The sequence below is a fragment of the Pavona decussata genome, unplaced genomic scaffold (genome assembly GCF_977016875.1).
Source record: "Pavona decussata unplaced genomic scaffold, jaPavDecu1.1 SCAFFOLD_184, whole genome shotgun sequence".
Taxonomy (NCBI): Eukaryota; Metazoa; Cnidaria; class Anthozoa; order Scleractinia; family Agariciidae; genus Pavona; species Pavona decussata.
The window spans coordinates 480,001-500,000 of NW_028145593.1; the positions used below are offsets into that span (position 1 = coordinate 480,001).

The 20,000-nt window shown below is 38.9% G+C and overlaps 1 protein-coding gene across 1 annotated transcript in view; it reads right to left on the reverse strand.

The window, feature by feature from the left end:
- Window positions 1-6,719: 6,719 nt before the first annotated feature.
- LOC146462800 (uncharacterized) overlaps window positions 6,720-20,000 on the reverse strand; it is a 274,708-nt gene continuing 261,427 nt past the window's right edge. The window contains exons 46-52 of the mRNA XM_085085070.1: window positions 18,067-19,075; window positions 15,126-15,204; window positions 14,807-14,860; window positions 14,537-14,596; window positions 14,107-14,139; window positions 13,747-13,785; window positions 6,720-12,886 (exon numbers count right to left, since the gene is read on the reverse strand). Of these exons, the coding sequence (XP_084941196.1) occupies window positions 9,357-12,886; window positions 13,747-13,785; window positions 14,107-14,139; window positions 14,537-14,596; window positions 14,807-14,860; window positions 15,126-15,204; window positions 18,067-19,075 (4,804 nt within the window). The 3' untranslated portion in view covers window positions 6,720-9,356. The remainder of the gene's footprint in view (window positions 12,887-13,746; window positions 13,786-14,106; window positions 14,140-14,536; window positions 14,597-14,806; window positions 14,861-15,125; window positions 15,205-18,066; window positions 19,076-20,000) is intronic.

The following is a 20,000-nucleotide window of genomic DNA, read 5'->3' on the forward strand; positions in this document are numbered from 1 at the left end:
AATTCTCATATATACTGAATGGAGGGTTTCTTACTGATCATTTTGAGCCGTTAGGATTAGTTTTTGATATGCCATTGTGTATGCTAGCTCTGTTGCATTTGTTAAAGTTTATCGGCTCGGATTAACTGCAAGATTTCAGGTAGCGCTAATTAAATTTTATCTGTGAAGACACAGGATCCGTGGATTTCTTTACTCGTGCGTTCATGCTTATACTATTGTGTATCGCTGCGGGAAGATTGCAACCGCCGCAGGATATTTGTTTATCACGAATATGAGTGTGTAACAGATCCTCGTCTTTACAAAGCTTATCATTGTAGTCTCTCGCTTTCGAGAGCTATAGCTTGTTGCGCTGTCTTTTAGCTCTCTGGGTTGTTGTTTATCTGAAAAACAACTATTGTGTTCTTAGAGCTGACATGTACCTCCATTATTTTGTGGCTTAGCTTGCATCCGCAGCAGATATTTAAAGCTAAGACAGACAACTGTCTTGTGAGTCTCTAGGATGCTAGTGAAATTTCTTCTGGCGAGTGTCTAATGTTGTTTCTCATGCAAGACTGCAGTTTCGATTCCCTTGGAATCTCATCAGTTGCTGTGTATCTCGTCGACACGGGTATTAAACGCTCAAATGTTTTAGCCGTATTTATATCGCTTAGCGGATCCAAAATGCGCCCCCGTTCTGCTATTGGTCCAGAGCTTCGGACCAATGAGGTTAGAGCACTGCAAAGCTCGATCCGCCGAGAATCGGTTGTGTTTCTTTCGAAAGCTTTCTCGTAAGTACAAGAAGCATAAAGGAGGTTATCCCCTCCAAAGAGTGTATCAACTTAAGGAGTATGAAAGTCTTTTCCTCATCTCTAAACAAATTTAGAGACTCGAGTGGTATAAGGACTAAATATTTCTCCTTTGCATGCTATGTATTCTGAATGTACTGTTTATCTAGCACGTCGCAGGACGGGGTCATGTCTAAAAATGTCACAAGCATGTTAAAATGGGGTTGACAGACCTGCACGACTCCCACTGTGTGTCCGTTGTTTTGATAAAAGCCTTTTCAGTTCTGCTTTTACAAGCATGTCTTTAAGCGATTTTCCTATTGTATAAGAGATTCTTCCCTTTTGATGAAAACGTGATGCGACCGCTTTGCTTAATGGTGTTTATCTTGATCGTGAGGGAGAATTCTCATATATACTGAATGGAGGGTTTCTTACTGATCATTCTGAGCCGTTAGGATTAGTTTTTTAAAAGGCCATTGTGTATGCTAGCTCTGTTGCATTTGTTAAAGTTTATCGGCTCGGATTAACTGCAAGATTTCAGGTAGCGCTAATTAAATTTTATCTGTGAAGACACAGGATCCGTGGATTTCCTTACTCGTGCGTTCATGCTTATACTATTGTATATCGCTGCGGGAAGAAAGAGAATGACTTGAAAAATAGCAGGGAGCGTATTAAAGCGAAAAATAAATGAATTGATCTTTTATCGTGTTTTAGAAGCCTGTGCACCTTGTTCCAAGACAAATGTCTCACATCATCAGCTATTTTAGTTCTGAGAATATTTTTCCACCATATACAGTGTATTTGAATTTCTTCCTTTAAAAATTGAATGTCTCATTGCTCGTCGTCAACTCTCGTGCAAGCCGACAAGACATTCTTAAACGAGAACCTTCACTCGTATAGGAAAACATAGTGAATTTGGCAAACGAGATTCAGAGAGATGACGGATTATTGAGTGTCTGATCAATGGATGGATCAATATATTTCAAGACCTGGGTAAGCCGGTCAGAATTAATGAGCTTTAAAAGTCCAATTGTCTGGGCAAGGAGGACAAAAACTAAAACTTACATTTGGGACAGGAACAAAAAACGCAAAGCTCGAAGAAGAAGAAGAAGAAGAAGAAGAAGAAGAAGAAGAAGAAGAAGAAGAAGAAGAAGAAGAAGAAGAAGAAGCAGCAGCAGCAGCAGCAGCAGCAGCAGCAGAAGAAGAAGAAGAAGAAGAAAAGGGAAAACGCTCATAAATTGCTTTAATTTACTTTTTTTGCATAATTTTACTTTTGTTTGCTTTTGTTTTATTTTTTTAATTTTCGTATAATTACGATTTACTCTCTAAGCGTAAGGGGAATAAGGAGATCAAGCCAAACGGAGGAGCATTTTTCTATATCTCAAAGATCAAATATCAAAAATTTATTTCTTACAAGATACTTACTCTCAACCAGAAGATTATATTATTTGGAAAAAGGAGTTGGGAGGTGAAATATTATTATCTCACGGAACCAGGCGTAGTAAAGGTGTTAGCAATAGTTTACACCCTACGGTACAAAATAGGATCAATTACTCATTCAGTGACAAAGCTGGAAGAATTGTGCTAATCACTTGTGTTCTGAATTATCACTGATGAATATAGCCAGAATATGAATAGTCAAAATGGACAAGTAGATTTCTTACAAAACTTAAACAATTGCCTAATAGGCCATTTTACAGTTGTGTGTTTAGTGACATGGTCTTGAATTGGAAGCAAGGCTAGGGTTGCCCTTGTTTCGATACAGACTTCATTGCTTTTCATATGTAGATGAATAAAGGTTAGTTTCGAAAATATTGTTAGTGAAATTCTTTCGGATTATACTCTAATTTAGAAGATCACAATTGTATGTGTGTAGTAGTCCAAAACTGAGTTTGCTGGAAAGTTTTTGACTTAGCTCAGGCAACGCGATGCTTACGAAATGTGTCGAAATGTCTTGGTTATTGTATAAAACAAATAGATTCCATTTTGCCGTGGGTCTGTACTCTGATAACGCACAGAGGACGTCAAAACGTGGTGAGAACATCAGTCACGCTACTCGCCTGCGGCTCGTAGCGTACTTCTTTGTTCTCACTATGTTTTGACGTCATCTGTGCGTTATCAGAGTACAGACGCACGGCAAAATGGAATCTATTTGTTAAATAACGAATTGTACGCATCAGTATGCTTTATTGGTTGCATACTCTAAAGATTGGCTGGATGATGTTTTGAATGAGCTCAACACCGATAAAAACGATAAAAAAATCGACTTTTCCTATGATTTATTCGACCAGTTTGATCTTGGCGATATCAATGAAGCTGAGTTTATTGCCAAATTTTGTTTTGAGAAGCGACACCTTCTGCTACTAGAAGTGGTGCTACAGATCACGATTTTAATGAAATGCAGCTAGAGATCGTCTTCTCTGGAACAGAAGGACTCTGTATGTTCCTGAAAAAGCTTGCTTACCCTTGTAAATATTCAGACCTCTTTGATCGTTTCGGCAGACAAGTTCCTGTCCTAAGCATGATTACCATTGAAGTCATAGATCACATATACGGGACCCATCATCACAATATTACTAACTGGAATGATGATATTCTGAACCCTATTGCCTTGCAAACATACGCAGATGCGATTTCAGCCAAAGGAACACCGTTAGCAATCTGCTCTGGATTTGTAGATGGAACAGTGGTACCAGTTTCTAAATCCGGAGAATGCCAACGAGTGATGCATAACAGACACAAGAGAGTTCATGGCATCAAGTTTCAATCAATTGCATTAGCAAATGATTGGTAACATGTATGGCCCAGTCGGTAACTGACGATTTAGCAACCATCTGATGATATCTAACAAGACTGGAAGGCTTAAAACCTTTGTAAGGTAAGTAGGTGAGGGGGGGGGGGGGGGGTGGGTGAAGGCAGACGACGATGGAAAAATTTGAGGCACTTGTGTCAGAATTCTTTTATTTTAGGGTAAGTTTTAGTGAAGTTTCAGTAAGCTTATCTCAAGGAGAAAAGATTTTGTTTCTTGACATTCGAAGGCTTTCTAAGAGCATTTCTTTTGAAATCATCTCCATTTTCACTCCGCATCAACCCATTTTTATATGCCTGTAGAGAAGAAAGGTTCCTTTGAAAAACAGAGGGACAATAACGTTGATTTTCCTTAAAGTGTTTTATGTTTGCTTAAAAGCAATATGAGAACAACTTTCCTTTCCCAAGCTGGATTTTATGTAGGAAGAGGAGGGGGGGGGGGGGGGAGGGGGATGGGGGTCGGTTAAGCCTACAAGCAGCAGAAGATTCATTGGGAGAAATAGTAGTATCTGATAACCTCCCCAGTAAGTGGATCTCAATAGCCCATGGGGGTTTGAACACACCCACTGCACCCTCCTACTGACAGGCAACATCATAACATTTGTCTTCTATGTCCATACCCACTGTGAGGAAGGAAGAAAACATGGTGCAAGCATGTTAACAGAATCTGGGCTTTTGAGGCAACTACAACAGAATGCACTGTCACCTGCTGGCCAGCCTATGTGTATCTATGGCGACCCTGCATACCCACTGAGGGTACATTTGCAGGATCCGTTCAAGAATGCCCACCTTACTCGTCAGATGCAGCAGTTTAATAAGTGTATGAGTGAAGAGTTTCTGAGTGAAGGGTTTCTAAGAGTTTCTGTTGAATGGCTATTTAATGACAACATAAATAATTTTAAGTTAATTCATGGATTAAAAAAAAAACTCAAGGCTGGTTTAAGTAGTGTACTAGGGGAAAATGTACATTGTATCAGCAATTCGTCAATGCTCTTACAGGCCTATAAGGCAAGGCTCCAAGGCTGAAAGACTATTTTGCACAAATTTGAAGACTGAATTCATGTAATGTAAAGCATGGTTCAATCAACAACCACTTTGTTCCAACAAGCAAGTAACCATACTGTAAAGGACAGACCATTAATTTGTTGAGTTAGTAAACAGATGGAAAACATCGAAAGTCCCTTGTCATACATCTTCTCTTTCATCTATCATATAACTGAATATCTTGTTTACAAAAAACGCAATTTTAAAACATCTTGATTTTAATTTTAAATGTTTGGTTTCTGCTTTATAAGAAAACAAACAAGTGCAAAAACCAGATAACTCATCAGGCTTGCAATAAAAAAATCTAACTGAACAAATCTCAACCTTCTGAATTTGATTCAGCCCTACTTTTTAGCAACTGTTTCCACAATTGCCAACATAGTTTGGTTTGCTGCTGACTTTGTTGCATAATAGCTGCTAACATATCTTGCATCTGCTGTCATTGATTGACCTGTTGTAGTTGCATTTGTTGCAAAATATTATTTTGCTGATCTACAATTTTCTTCTGTTCAGATCTCCTTTAGGTCAGTTCTTCTTGCTTTATCTTAGTGTCTGTTTCCAATTTCTTTCTCATAAAGTCAAGGGTGTCTGGCCCACTAGGTCTTGCTTTCTTCTTCTTCTGCCCTAAAGTTGTCTCCCCAGTAGTGGTTTTTTGCGCTTCTTGGTTTCTCCACGTTTTTCCAAAGCCTAAAATCTGATTTTTTTCTGCATTTGCTTTGTCTTGCAAATTCCAATTCATTTTCTTTTTTTACCTGATTCCTCAATTAGATCTAAACCTACTTGAGCTGCTCATTCTCCTTAGTACTTTCCTTGCCCAAACTTTTGTTTCAAAGAAGTGGGGACTTAATTAAGTGGAAAAAATACGACTAAACGATTAACTGAGTTTCAAGCTAAAAACACTGCAACATTTCTAGGAAGCCATAAAAATCAACAAACCAACCTGTGAGGATGTGATTCCTCAAACAAAGCACATATATGTTTCCTTGCAGGTATGACTACTTGATTATTTTAATGATACAAAGCTGTCGTTTGGAAAGAACTGCGGTAAGAAATTGAGACTGCGAAGGAGGTTGAAGTGACTGAAGACTTTACACTCATGACATTCCACTCAGACTCTTATAAAGAAACTGTTCCATATCAAGGACAGCGGATCAAATTGACATATGACATTCCATTCAGACTATTCTGAAGAAATGAAAGGATTTCGGATACTTTTCCACATCGAGCATAAAAGATCAAATTCGAACACTATAGGAATTGTTTCAAACCAACTTCATATATTTGGAGACCATGCAGTCATATAACATTCCACTCAGACTCTGGTGTCGAAATGGACGGATTCCGAATACTTTTACATATCAAGGGCAGGGGATCAAATTCGACAACAATAGGTATGGTTTTTAAGAGATTTTCCATACGTGGTCACCGAAGTGAAGAGACAAGAGCCACCAAAATGTTCGCTTTAGCGAAACTGGATTTGAATGACCAAATTCTCCCGTTTTAAAGAGAGCATCTTCTTCATCGTCTACGAGTGCCGTGGCAGCTTACGGTTTGTTACCTTTACCGTGTTCATGAACAAGCGACCTGCGTTGAAAACCATACATGGTATCTCGTTCTTATTCTTCTCCGTTTTTCTTGCAGATATTCATGAAAAACTTGCCCAAGAGGTGGTCAAGTTCGGACGCAGGTAAGCTTTCGGCATTTTCACTCATGCCAATTGCTTTCATGGAGCGAGAAACTAGTGTTCATGTCACTCGTAGTCTTCTTTGTAGTGTTGGCACTTTTCTGGTTGTTTAATAAAAACTTCAATTTCTTCCCTGCTCTCGCTTATACGGCTTGTCTTGCTCGTCTCATCGAAGTCTTCTCCAGGAAAATAAAACTCACTTGGCGAGTGTTCGAATTCTTCGTCGTTTTCAATGTTGTCATGATCAGTGAAACTCAATCTTATATAGGAAAAGTAACTTTTCAAAACGCATTTGTTTTTACTTTTTCTGTTTCGTGCGGCTTTGAATTTCCCGGAAATGAAAAGAAAATACACAAACGGACCGTTTTTGTCCCTACTTTTTCTTAAATATAATATGATACCAAGCAGACAAATTCTGGTTCTCTCTCGTTTATTTTATTTTAAACAGCGTAGCGTTACATGAAATCATTCATTATTTTATAGTTTACTGAATGCAAGGAACCTTGGTCTCCTACAAAAGATTATAATCACAATCAGTGTATTACAGTCCATGTAATAGTTATTATACCTGCCACCTTGCGACTGTCAAATAGACACTGTCAAAGTTAGTGATAAAATAATCTCGTTTACGAAAAAAGCAAATGCAAAATATACCTTACTAGTTAATTCTAAGATTGGAACAGTTTTTGATAATAAATTAAAATTAAACACGTCGCCGATGCAATAGTGTTTTCTCTCTCATTTAACTTATTGTCTATATATTAATTTGATGATTAACAGCGTTGCCTTATATGAAACCAAGTGCTATATTATATCTTAGTGAATGCATGCAATACATCTTGGTCTTCTACAAAAGATTAATAATCTCAATTGGTGTATCACAGTCCATATAAGAGTCTATACCTGCCATCTTATGACTCTCATATAACCAACCGTAAAGGTAAGAGATTATAAGATCCTTTTACGAAAAAAGCAAATGCAAAATATATGTAGCTAATTAATTCTAAGAAAGAGATTTTCTGCCGAACTATCAGGATTCAACGCGTCATCTATTCCAAAAACTGTGTTTCCCTCTTATTAATTTTATTACCTATAATTAATTTGTAAATAAACAGCGTTGCCTTATATGAAACCATTAACTATTTTATTTTGTAGTGATTACATGTAATACATATTGGTCCCCTACAAAAGATTGTAATCACAATCAGTGTAGTATTACAGTCCACATAAGAGTTATTACTGTCAAATAAACACTGCCAAAGTTAGTGATTATATAATCTCTTTTACGAAAAAAGCCAATGCAAATTAAATTTTTCCAGTTAATTCTTAGCAGAGAGAGAGACAGTTATTGGTAAGCAATCAGAATTCATTACGTCATTGATTAAATACTCCGTTTCTCTCTCGTTTACTTTATTACCTATAATTAATTTGATGATTAACAGCGTTGCGTTTTATGAAACTAAGTGCTATATTATATCCTATTTGATTGCATGCAATACATCTTGGTCTTCTACAAAAGATTTATAATCTCAATCGGTGTATCATAGTCCATATAAGAGTCTTTACCTGCCATCTTACGACTCTCATATAACCAACCGTAAAGGTAAGAGATTATAAAATCCTTTTACGAAAGTAAAATGCAAAATATATGTATCTAGTTGATTCTTAGACAGAGAGAGAGAGTTGCCGAGCTATAAGAATCAACACGTCTTCTCTTCCAAAAACTGCGTTTGTCTCTATTTATTTTAAGGATCAACACGTCTTCTATTCTAAAAACTGCGTTTGTGTCTCATTTATTTTATTACTTATCATTATTTTGTAGATTAACAGCGTTGCCTTATATGATACCATTAACTATCTTATCTCGTAGTAATTGCACGTAATACATATCGGTCACCTACAAAAGATTATAATCACCGTCAGTGTGTTACAGTCGATATAAGAGTTATTATACCTGCCACCTTGCGACTGTCAAATAAACACTGTCAAAGTTAGTGATAATATAATCCCTTTTACGAAAAAAGCAAATGCGAATATTGTTTTTAGTTAGTTCTAAAAAGAGAGAGACAGTTTTTGGCCGTAAGGAATCAGAATTCATTATGTCACCTATAAGATACCTCTTTTCTCTCTCGTGTATTTTATTACCCATAATTAATATGACTATTAACAGCGTTGCCTTTTATGAAACCAAGTGCTATGTTTAGTCTTAGGGATTGCATGGAATACATCTTGGTCTTCTACAAAAGATTCTTTGAGCTCAATCGCCGTGTATCACAGTCCATATAAGAGTCTATACCTGCCATCTTATGACTCTCATATAAGCACCGTCAAAGTGAGAAATTAAAAAATCCTTTTAAGAAAAAAGCAAATGCAAAATATATGTAATTAGTTAATTCTAAGAGAGAGAGAGAGAGAGAGAGAGTTTCGTGCTGTGCTATAAGGATCAACACGTCTTCTATTCCAAAAACTGCGTTTGTCTCTCATTTTATGTTATTACCTATCATTAATATGTAGATTAAATAACTGCGTTGCCTTATATGAAACCATTGACTATCTTATCTTGTAGTAATTGCACGTAATACATATTGGTCCCCTACAAAAGCTTATAATCACAATCAGTGTGTTACAGTCGATATAAGAGTTATTATACCTGCCACCTTACGACTGTCAAATAAACACTGTCAAAGTTAGTGATTATATAATCTCTTTTACGAAAAAGCAAATGCGAAATCTATTTTACTAGTTAATTATAAGAAGAGAGAGACAGTGTTTGGTAAGCGATCAGAATCCATTACTTCACTAATGAAATAACTCAATTTTTTTCCGTTTATGTTATTGCCTATAATTAATTTGAAGATTAACAGCGTTGCCTTATATGAAACCACGTGCTATATCACATACTACCGATTGGATTCAATGTATCTTTGTCTCCTACAAAATATTTAGTATAACAATAGGTCGTGATTATATAACCCTTTTTAGGAAAAAGCAAAAGCCTAAGATATGTTATTATAGTAGTTAATTCTTAGAGAGAGATTTTTTGATTAGCTTAGTAGTTAACTAATGCTGATTCCGCCTTTAGCATCTCCTGTTTTCTCCATCTCAGGTTGTGCTGCTTCTAGCGCTTCATCTGCATCTTTCACTTCAGCATTGCCTGGTTTTAATCCTTCAGCTTGTAGTGCTTTCGACGCTTCAGTACGCGTTGCGTTCTCTACTTCAGCATCTGTTTCTTTTTCGGTCTCAATACCTGCTGCCTCAGCTACTCCAGAATCTGATGATTCCACCTCTTCCGTTTCCTCAGCACCTGCTGCTTCTTCACCTTCCGCTTTTGCCTCTGCTACTTTCTTCAGTTCATCTTCCAGCGGTTCGGCTCTTTCAGCATTAGCTACTTTCGCTATTGCAACATCGGTTTCGTTCCGCACCTCAAAAACTGCTTCCACAACAACTTCAGCGTCTGATGCTTCTACCACGTCAGTAGCTTCTGCTTGGTCTTCTGCCTCCAGCATTTGATATTTCGGTGTTTCTTCATCTTTTTCTTCTGTCTTGTCAGTTCTTGCTACTTTCACCATCTCAGCTTCCAGCGCTTCCGTCGTCTCAGCACCATCTTCTCTCGCCACTAACTCAATAGTTTCCGCCTCAGACACTTCTTTATCAGATGCTTCCACCATATTAGTTTTCATTGCCTCTGTTGTTTCAGCATCTGCTGCTTCAAACAATTCAGTTGCCGCTCCTTCCTTGGTTTCTGCTTCGAAGGCTTCAAAGTCCTTAGCTTTGGCTACTTCCATAATTTCAGCATCCACTGCTTCTGTATTTTTAAAATCTGTTGTTATCAGCTCGTCAGCAGTTACTGGTCCTGAAACTTCACCACCAACTCTCTCCGTTACTTCTTTATCTGCTTCCTTTGTCGCTACGACGTCAGCCTTCTCAGCTTCTGCTCCCTGCACCGCATCAGCTCTAGCTTCCGCTCCACCTTCAGCATCTCGTACCTTCCCAAATTCTGCAAGCGATGTCTCTGTCACTTCGTATTCTGCAGGCACTAACAGCTCATCCTCTAGGTCATCCACCAATTCATCATCTGTTGCCTCAGTCTCCGTAGTACCTGTTTCTTCCGTTCCTGATGCTTTTGACAATTTATGATCTCCTGCCTCCATAACACCTTTAAATGCTGCTTCTGCAACTCCAGTTTCTTCTTCTTGTCCCACGTCAGTTTCAGCTACTCTTGCTTTTTTAGCATCTGCATTTTCAACGTCTTCCGCTGTCGTCACTTTAGTGTCCTCTGTTTTACCCAGATCAGCATCTCCCGTTTCAGCCAAATGATCTTGTCCTGCTACTGCCAATTCTTTTTCTGTTACCTCTTTCAGAACTTTCGTCACGTCGGGATGTAATTTTTTGACCAATACAGCATCTGCTGCCTCAACGACTTCATCATCTGCTGGTTTCGCCAATTTCACATGTGCTGCTCTCATCATTTCAGATTTTTCTTCTTCCCCCACTTCAGTGTATCCTCTTTCTTTCAGTTGACCAAACAATGCCTGTTCCACTTCAACTTTTGCAGCTTCTGAGAACACAGCTTCCGTTTCTTTCACCACTTCACCTTTTGCCGCATTCGCCACATTAAGTTTCGTCTTTTCTCTTCCCACCACTTTATCCATTTTCCCCATTAAAGCACCTGTAGTTTCTGGTAGCTCAGCATGTGCAACGGATGTCACCTTTTCTTCTGCCGATGAAAACACTTCAGCTTCTGTTGTCTCGGCCGTTTGCGCCCGAACGCCTTCTAATACATCAGCATCTTGTGTTCCCATCACCTGAGTATCCACTCCTTTCGGTACTCCGGCACCCGCTTCACCTGCCAATTCCGCATCTGCCCCTGTCACCAATTTAGAATCTGCTGCCTCTGTCAGTTTTACATTCGTCGTGACCATTGTGGTTTCCTCCAAATCCACTTCTTCTTCCTCTGCCAGTGGTACAAGTTTAGCTTCTGTTGTCTCCTCATCACAAGAAACTTTATTCTCGGTAGCTGCTGCCTCTGTCACCCTACCATGCGTCGTTAACATTGAGGTTTCCTCCAAATCCACTTCTTCTTCTGCCGGTGGTGCAAGTTGAGCTTCTGTTGTCTCTTCATCACAAGCAACTTTATTCACTGCAGCTGCTGCCTCTGTCACCTTATCATGTATCGTGATCATTGTGGTTTCCTCCAAATCCACTTCTTCTTCTTCTGCCAGTGGTGCAAGTTTAGGTTCTGGTGTTTCCTCATCACAGGCAACTTTATTCAGTGCAGATGCTATCTCTGTCACCTTATCATGAGTCGTGGCCATTGTGGTTTCCTCCAAATCCACTTCTTCTTCTTCTGCCAGTGGTGCGAGTTTAGGTTCTGGTGTTTCCTCATCACAGGCAACTTTATTCACTGCAGATGCTACCTCTGTCACCTTATCATTAGTCGTGACCATTGTGGTTTCCTCCAAATCCACTTCTTCCTCTTTTGCCAGTGGTGCAAGTTTGGCTTCTGGTGTCTCCTTATCACAAGCAACTTCATTCACTGCAACGGCTGCCTCTGTCACCTTATCATGAGTCGTGACCATTGTGGTTTCCTCCAAATCCACTTCTTCCTCTTTTGCCAGTGGTGCAAGTTTAGCTTCTGGTGTCTCCTTATCACAAGCAACTTTATCCACTGCAACGGCTGCCTCTGTCACCTTACCATGCGTCGTGACAATTGTGATTTCCTCCAAATCCACTTCTTCTTCTGCTAGTGGTGCAAGTTTAGTTTCTGCTGTCTCCTCATCACAAGCAACTTTATTCACTGCAGCTGCTGCCTCTGTCACCTTATCATGTATCGTGATCATTGTGGTTTCCTCCAAATCCACTTCTTCTTCTTCTGCCAGTGGTGCAAGTTTAGGTTCTGGTGTTTCCTCATCACAGGCAACTTTATTCAGTGCAGATGCTACCTCTGTCACCTTATCATGAGTCGTGGCCATTGTGGTTTCCTCCAAATCCACTTCTTCTTCTTCTGCCAGTGGTGCGAGTTTAGGTTCTGGTGTTTCCTCATCACAGGCAACTTTATTCACTGCAGATGCTACGTCTGTCACCTTATCATTAGTCGTGACCATTGTGGTTTCCTCCAAATCCACTTCTTCCTCTTTTGCCAGTGGTGCAAGTTTAGCTTCTGGTGTCTCCTTATCACAAACAACTTCATTCACTGCAACGGCTGCCTCTGTCACCTTATCATGTGTCGTGACCATTATGGTTTCCTCCAAATCCACTTCTTCCTCTTTTGCCAGTGGTGCAAGTTTAGCTTCTGGTGTCTCCTTATCACAAACAACTTCATTCACTGCAACGGCTGCCTCTGTCACCTTATCATGAGTCGTGACCATTATGGTTTCCTCCAAATCCACTTCTTCCTCTTTTGCCAGTGGTGCAAGTTTAGCTTCTGGTGTCTCCTTATCACAAGCAACTTTATTCACTGCAACGGCTGCCTCTGTCACCTTACCATGCGTCGTGACAATTTCGATTTCCCCCAAATCCACTTCTTCTTCTGCTAGTGGTGCAAGTTTAGTTTCTGCTGTCTCCTCATCACAAGCAACTTTATACACTGTAATAAGTTAAAGTTTTTTTCAAACAACTGCCACAGTAATTAAGTAATGCATACTAAACTAAGGTCAATGCCAATCTTTAACATATGTTTGTTACGTCCTCAGGGCCCATTCTCCGAGCAAGATAAAAACGACGTATCCCAATTTATAAAACGTCTTGTGGGGCACATTCAGTATTCCATGATACAGAAGAAATTACCAAAGTGTCCTAAAGGAATAATTGAGCTTATAATTGATGTAGTGCACCTCCATCAGTTAAAACATTCCCAGATGTCAACACGTACAGTAGGAAGGTGCTCTAGCTAACTACAGTAAAATACGTTTTTTTGTGTCATGCTTTCCTAGCTGAGCCCCACTCTCGCCCTTGGCAAGTCGTTTGGGATACGGATGGGCGGTAGCTTGATAAAAAGAAAGTTAAATTATTTTATCTATGCACATCATTGTGGTAAAGTAGGCAGTCGTTAACTCTGGAATGTTGTTCTTGCGTTGTGCACGTAAACTAAGAGTAGAGTACTTGCCTTAAACAGGAATGACAAAAATGAACAAAAAGAAATAAGTGGGAATTTCAGTGGCATATCCGCAGCAGAGTGGCTTTTCATTCAGGGATTTTTGGCTGAGTAATAATTTTTAAATTTTACATTTTCGATAATCGCTCCCCGTCAGTCTCCACAACACTTTTTCTTGGAAAATCGTTTTGTTAGAAAAAAAAATAAAACAATGCTACATCAAGTTAGTTTACACTAGAGAAACCACAATTGTCGTGTAATTTGTAAGGTTTTAGATCTACTCTCTCAATGGACCGCCTCTTTAGAATAACGGTAATATTAACGTAATATGAGAGATAAAGTTATCTACGTACCCTGTACGATTGACACCACTGGCTCCTCCATCTCATAATCTGCATAAGGAAAGATTATCATGATCATTTACTACTGTTATCAAATACAAGGTGACTGTTGATCTTAATTTCACCGACGAAACAAGTACAGGAGCATAGTGACTGCAGATTGTTAAATGATTGGTTCTTCCAATAATATTCAGCTACCAATTGACAGACGTCTTTTTTTAATTTATTTGCTTATTACTGATCAGTCGATTTGGCTTCATACCTACATGTTATTGTACAATCATGTACCGTACGTCATACTTTCATTGTTTTTGAATCAGCAGGATGTTAAATAATCCTCATAAGAGAGAAGGGAGATCATTTTATATTTACCTGAATCTGATGATGCTTCAGCTATCTCTTGATCTGAAATCAACAAAAAAGTACAATCTTCTAGCAAAACGTTTAAATGTTTAGTGTTTTTACTTTTTTTTTCAAAATGAACATCACTGGAAAATATTCTGTTACGTTTTAAGGGACAATTTGGTTTCTCCCCGGTGTTCGATTTACGTGGTAATTACTTGACGATCGTAAACAGTGCACAAAAGCAGTGTACAAAAAATAGCCTTTAAGAGACCATATATCTTTGACTGTAATGCTTGGTAACGCAAAGGTAACATACATCATATCAGCGCCTTTATCATCATTATTGTTCAATTTAAACAATTTTCTGGCCAGAAAAAGATAATATTTTGATCAAAATCGCTTGCCTTTCTATGATTTGGGTTTAATTGGAATACAAAACAAATTAAATGTAATGTACCTTGCTCGGCAGGTGGATGAGCCAAAACATGCATCTCTATCATTTCCTGGTCTTCTTCATCTATTGAAATATGTGCAAGTAGTAATAGGAGTGAAACTGATTGACTAAAAACGATAAAAATAAATAAAAAAATCTACAAATAGGAATGTTAACCTAACCAAAATTGACCCAGAGAGGTATAACTGATCAATTTTTAGTGAGGCATCAAGTAAGTATCATCAAAAGTAGTATACTTTTGCAAAGAAATGCCAAAAAAAAATTAAGTGTCACCTTCATCACCGTCGTCTTCCTCACTACCCTCTTCTTCTTCTTCGTCTTCTTCTTCTATTGCAAGCAGCAAACAAACGTAATTTTAGCTAAAGGCACACCTCATACGGGGGAGAGCTTTGTGGCTTAGAGAGCGAATAGAAAACTAAGCGCGACAAAGATGCAAATTATAGTTCAATTTCAGTTAAGCCAAGAAATGACAATCTTTATCGCACTTTTTAAAGGACAACACTGTAGCGTGTGGAACTTAAAATCAAAACAGTTTGTCATTATTTGCTCTATTCCACTAACTATCGATACAAGTTAAACGAAAACTTTATACCTTCCTCATCACAGCAGGTGGAAATTCCTCGGACATGGTTCCAAAGCTTTCGCAATTTGTTTTCAATGGTTCTTTGTGCCTGGGGTAGAAATCAATTTGTTTCAAATGGCTTTCTTTGTAAACTTCATTTGTTTTGCATCAGATAAAGACCATAATAATGCCACTGTCTTAAAGTAGGTAAAATGTTCACCATCCTAGAGACGGATGGATTGATGGATGGATGGATGGATGGATGGATGGATGGATGGATGGATGGATGGATGGATGGAAGGATGGATGGATAGATAGATAGATAGATAGATAGATAGATAGATAGATAGATAGATAGATAGATAGACAGATAGACATAATCTTTTATTGTCATACTGCATATCATCAAATTAAAATAGACAAACTATTAAAATTTGTTTTACATAAAATCGGTACATCGATATTTTGAATATTAACAAAAACTGGATGGATGGATGTACATCAATACACAGATGATCTACAACAACAACAATCGACGATGAACGTTTTATGACTATTTATTCTTTCGTATTTGTTTAAATTGCCACTAAATGGGAAATAGAATAAATTGGCTTTGAATTTTTCCGTTCCATTAAAGGTAAGTCACTTCGTATAGGTAATCACATGAATTCAAGTGCAACTTGGGATAAATCAGCATGAGTAAATTTTTCAAAGGCTTACCAAATTGCACGTGCCCGTAGGCCGGGTGCAATTTGTAGTCTTTTACGAGCGATGATTGATCCCAAATTGCACGAGACAAATCGTGTGATTAATTGTTAATAATATACATGCAAAAATTTGACTCTGTTTTCCTCTTGTCGTGTTTATTTCATATCATGGCTCACTGGTCCAGCCTACATCAACGTTATTGATTGAAAAATGACAACCTTGATTGACATGCTAGCACTTGTGGAAACACACAGACCAAAAAGAAGAGGAGAGCGGTGTGACAAGCCGTCAAAACGTGTTTAATTAAATAGGTCAACTCGTTAAATGTTTGTTGTCGATTCTAATTGGGGCGAAATCGATCAATATTTTCAAAAAGTGAAGATTTTTGAAATTTGAATCAGCTAGAAATGCTGTCCTCGAGAGGCGGTGAGGCTGGCCGTGGCTTTCAGGAGCTGCTGTGTTTCCCATGTGTGACTTGACATTGGTGGAAATTATTTTTTTCATGAAACACTGGCGCTAATCATTCTGGCCAGAGATTTAAACTTGGCATCTTAATCGCAAACGCGATGAAGTTGCCTCCACATGGAGGGTCTGGCCTGGTCTGGTTAAACATATTGCTGGAGCTGCTGGTGCTACTATTAACGGAAGTGAAGCTGTTCCTTGAGCTAACTGGCTGTTGATGTTTTCAGCTGATGGTGAGCGAGAGCTGTCGCTGTTCTCTTTCAACTCCTTCGTCATAGTCATCCAGTGACTTCTAGTTTCTGTGGTCCGTTACCACTACCTCGCTCCAGGCCTGCTTTTTTCTGGCTCTGTGGTTGGAAAAGGTCCTCCAAGAACCTTCCAGGGTCATTCCTCTTATGACGGACCTCATCATGTCGTCGATCGTGTTCACTCCGTTCGGCTTCCGAGGACGGATTTAGCACACAAGACAGAAAACTGGACTGGTTGTCCTTATTTCGGGAAGACGACGCCACAGAAACGCTGAAAGTTGCAACGAGACATCCGTCATCTCCAGTTGCAAACATTTTTGAAAGGAAGCTTCTGGCCTTTGAGAAAAGTCCGGACTGGTGTGTTTTTTTCGGGTTCTTGATGAATTTGACGTTCTCTGTATTGTTTTCATAAGGAGAAACCTTTAACCGTCATACTGCGGTGTTCCTGTCGACCTCGGAGACCGAAATATTGGGTGAGAAGCTACCAAACTGTTTGGAGAAGGTCTTAGAGAGTTCCCTTTCCTAGCTTCTTTTTTTCCCACAGCTCGTTTTCCTCGCTTGTTGTCAGACTTCTCGCCTTGTTCGGCCGCTTGCCTTTGCCTTGTTGGCGCAGTAAGCGGGCTTTTCCCTCAAGAACTTGCCTAGAGCTTTTAAACTCTCTCGCGCGAAGAGAGTGTTTGTACTCTTTAATTTCTCTGTTACATATTGGTCAGTAGCAGTAACCATTACACGAAGGTTATCACGCTCGTTATCTTGTCCGTATTTCTCACCAACTGTTGCGTAAAACTCCTCCAGAATTTTGTACAGGGCCTCTGGTTCGTACTTTTCAATACTTTCGTGATGACCATTTTGAGAAGCCCAATACTTCCAAACTTTGAGCTGGTTATCTGTGCTTTGTTGTGTGTTTTTGTTCTTAGCATTCTCGTTTAAGCTCTGAATTAAAACGTTGCTACTTTCTCTTAACCTGTCCGATCCGCCATTTTGTTTTGTTGCGCTTTGGTGACTTTCCTGTCAATCAATTTAATTTAAACTTTCTGTACTGATTGGGATTAATTGAGGTGTTCTCAGTCAATTAGTGTACTGATTTTTTTGCATGTATATTATTTCCCGGAATAACCGCATGATGAAATTAACGATCGAGTCGTATATCCCTCTCGAATGCAGAAAAGTCTAAATCATCGAAACAAGAAGACCTGTGCAGGAGGCAATCAAGGAGAACAAGGGGGATATACGACTCGGCCAAAACCCACTACATCATGAGCGCAAATATGATTTGAATTTGTTATTAAAATTTGTGTTGCTATATCGTGGAAACCTTATTGCCCACAAGAGAAATTTTACATAAATATTGTAATATACGACGAAATCTGAGTAAGGTGCAATATTTCTAAACTATCTAATATACTAAAAGATCAAGAACTAGTACTACTACTACTACTATTATTATTATTATTATTATTATTATTATTATTATTATTATTATTATTATCATTATTATTATTATTATTATTATTATTATTATTATTATTATTATTATTATTATTATTATATACCTTTGGAGTTGAGAAGGTGTAGAGGTATGGATTTATTGCCGAGTTGATAGGGAGCGCGAAAACAGCAATCCAAACAGCGATATCCCCTATTGGACTGAACGAGTCATCTATCGCTGATCTCATTCCAAGTGCTATAATGGGCGCCCAGCAGGCAACGTCTGTCATGACAATAAACACAATCCGTTTGGCCAGTGATGTCTCCCTCTGAGTATCGGCGGTCTGTGCTCTATGTGCTCTCTCTCTTCTTGTCCCTTGATGGGTGAGGCGCCATTTGGAGGACCAGGTCTTAAAAAATATCATGGCGTATGCAATGATGATAAAGACCACAAAAACCAGGTTTAGACCTACAAATATGCCAGCTGAATATTCCCAACCCGATATGAATTCAGGGGTGAGCTGAATTGGCAAACAAACTACCGATTTACCGTAGAAATAAATGCCGGACTCTGGATCATAGAAATATCGGATGCCGCACGCAGGAAGGAAAGCAATCACAGCACCAACAGCCCAGATCAGAAAGCAAAATCCATGGGTCTTCTTTCGAGTCAGCACCTTAAATCTGCGTGGATATACAATGTGTTTTACCCTGTCCAGTGAAAGGAGTGACAGAATCATGATGGAAACCTCACTAGACAACACCGAAATTCCTCCTACTATTTGGCAAGGCAAACCAGTTCGCCACTCGAAATCATGCAAATAGTAGACACCGGACCAAACCGCATCCATTATCCCAATGGTTAAAAGGTAAATGCCCATCAGACCATCAGCCGCCGCCACGTGCATCAGCATGATTGATTGCACGACGTTCTTATCCTTAACGCGTATTCGCCAAACGATGACGAGGAAAGCACCAATTGTGGATACAATTCCAAGAATCCAAATGCACTTTTTGGGACCAGGGTTTCGAAACATGCTGTCACAGTTGGCGAAGTTGTCGTTGTGTACATAGTCGCAAGCAGCGTCTTCCTTGAATTCTACATGGCAGCACATGATGTTGGAATCCATAGTTCTAAAGAGCAGATAATAACAGTGATAATAATAGAAGTGATAAAAATAATAATATAATAATGATGCATATGATGAGGATGAAAAAAATTGAGTTCTTTTTTATTTATGTCTGTAAGTCAAGCCTTAAAGCTAACACTGTTGACCTAATCACTCCAGCGTGATAAAAATATCGTAGAGCTTCTATAAAATGCAAATTTTAATTATATACACGGTACACAAGAAGCACGTTTTACTATTGAAATGGAAGACAGCCTCTATTCATTGCTTTCCTAGAACCACAATTTACGGGCAATTTCTGTGCTTTCAACTCTCTTTGTGGTTCACAATACTGGTAAGCATATGAAATTCATCTGGATAGGTTGGCTCGTCCGAGACATTCAGGCTCAGGAGTATTGTAACGTTGGTCCTTCCTGTACAGAATTCAGCTGAGAAAGGTAACTATGTACTTCGTGTATAAGTTTTCATCTCGATATTGTTTGGTAGCCGGAAAGACAAAAACACAAATTAAAGTGTAAATCAAAACATAAAGCTTTTAATGTATACTCGATGTTGTAAATAATGGCATTCAGATGGTGTAAGAAGGATAATGTTCTCTGCGAAAACAAGAAGAAGAGACTTGGGGCGCCGACGCATACCATTTTTTGAGCTTCGTCCCCAACGGTAAGCGTGGTCAGACCAAGCGCTTTTTTTAAATCTCCGTCTGGGAAAGGCGGATTCCATCCGTCTATGACTCCCACATTGTCGAAGCCGTGTATAATTTAAACTTAGTACACAGCAATGCTTTGAGCTGTTTCTTTCGATGCAACAGCATTTTCTGAAGATATAGGGATTACATTATTTTGGATCCATCATCTGGAACGTGTTGATTATTACAAACTCGCACAATTGACACAAGATCAATAATATTAATAAAACATTTTGCTGAC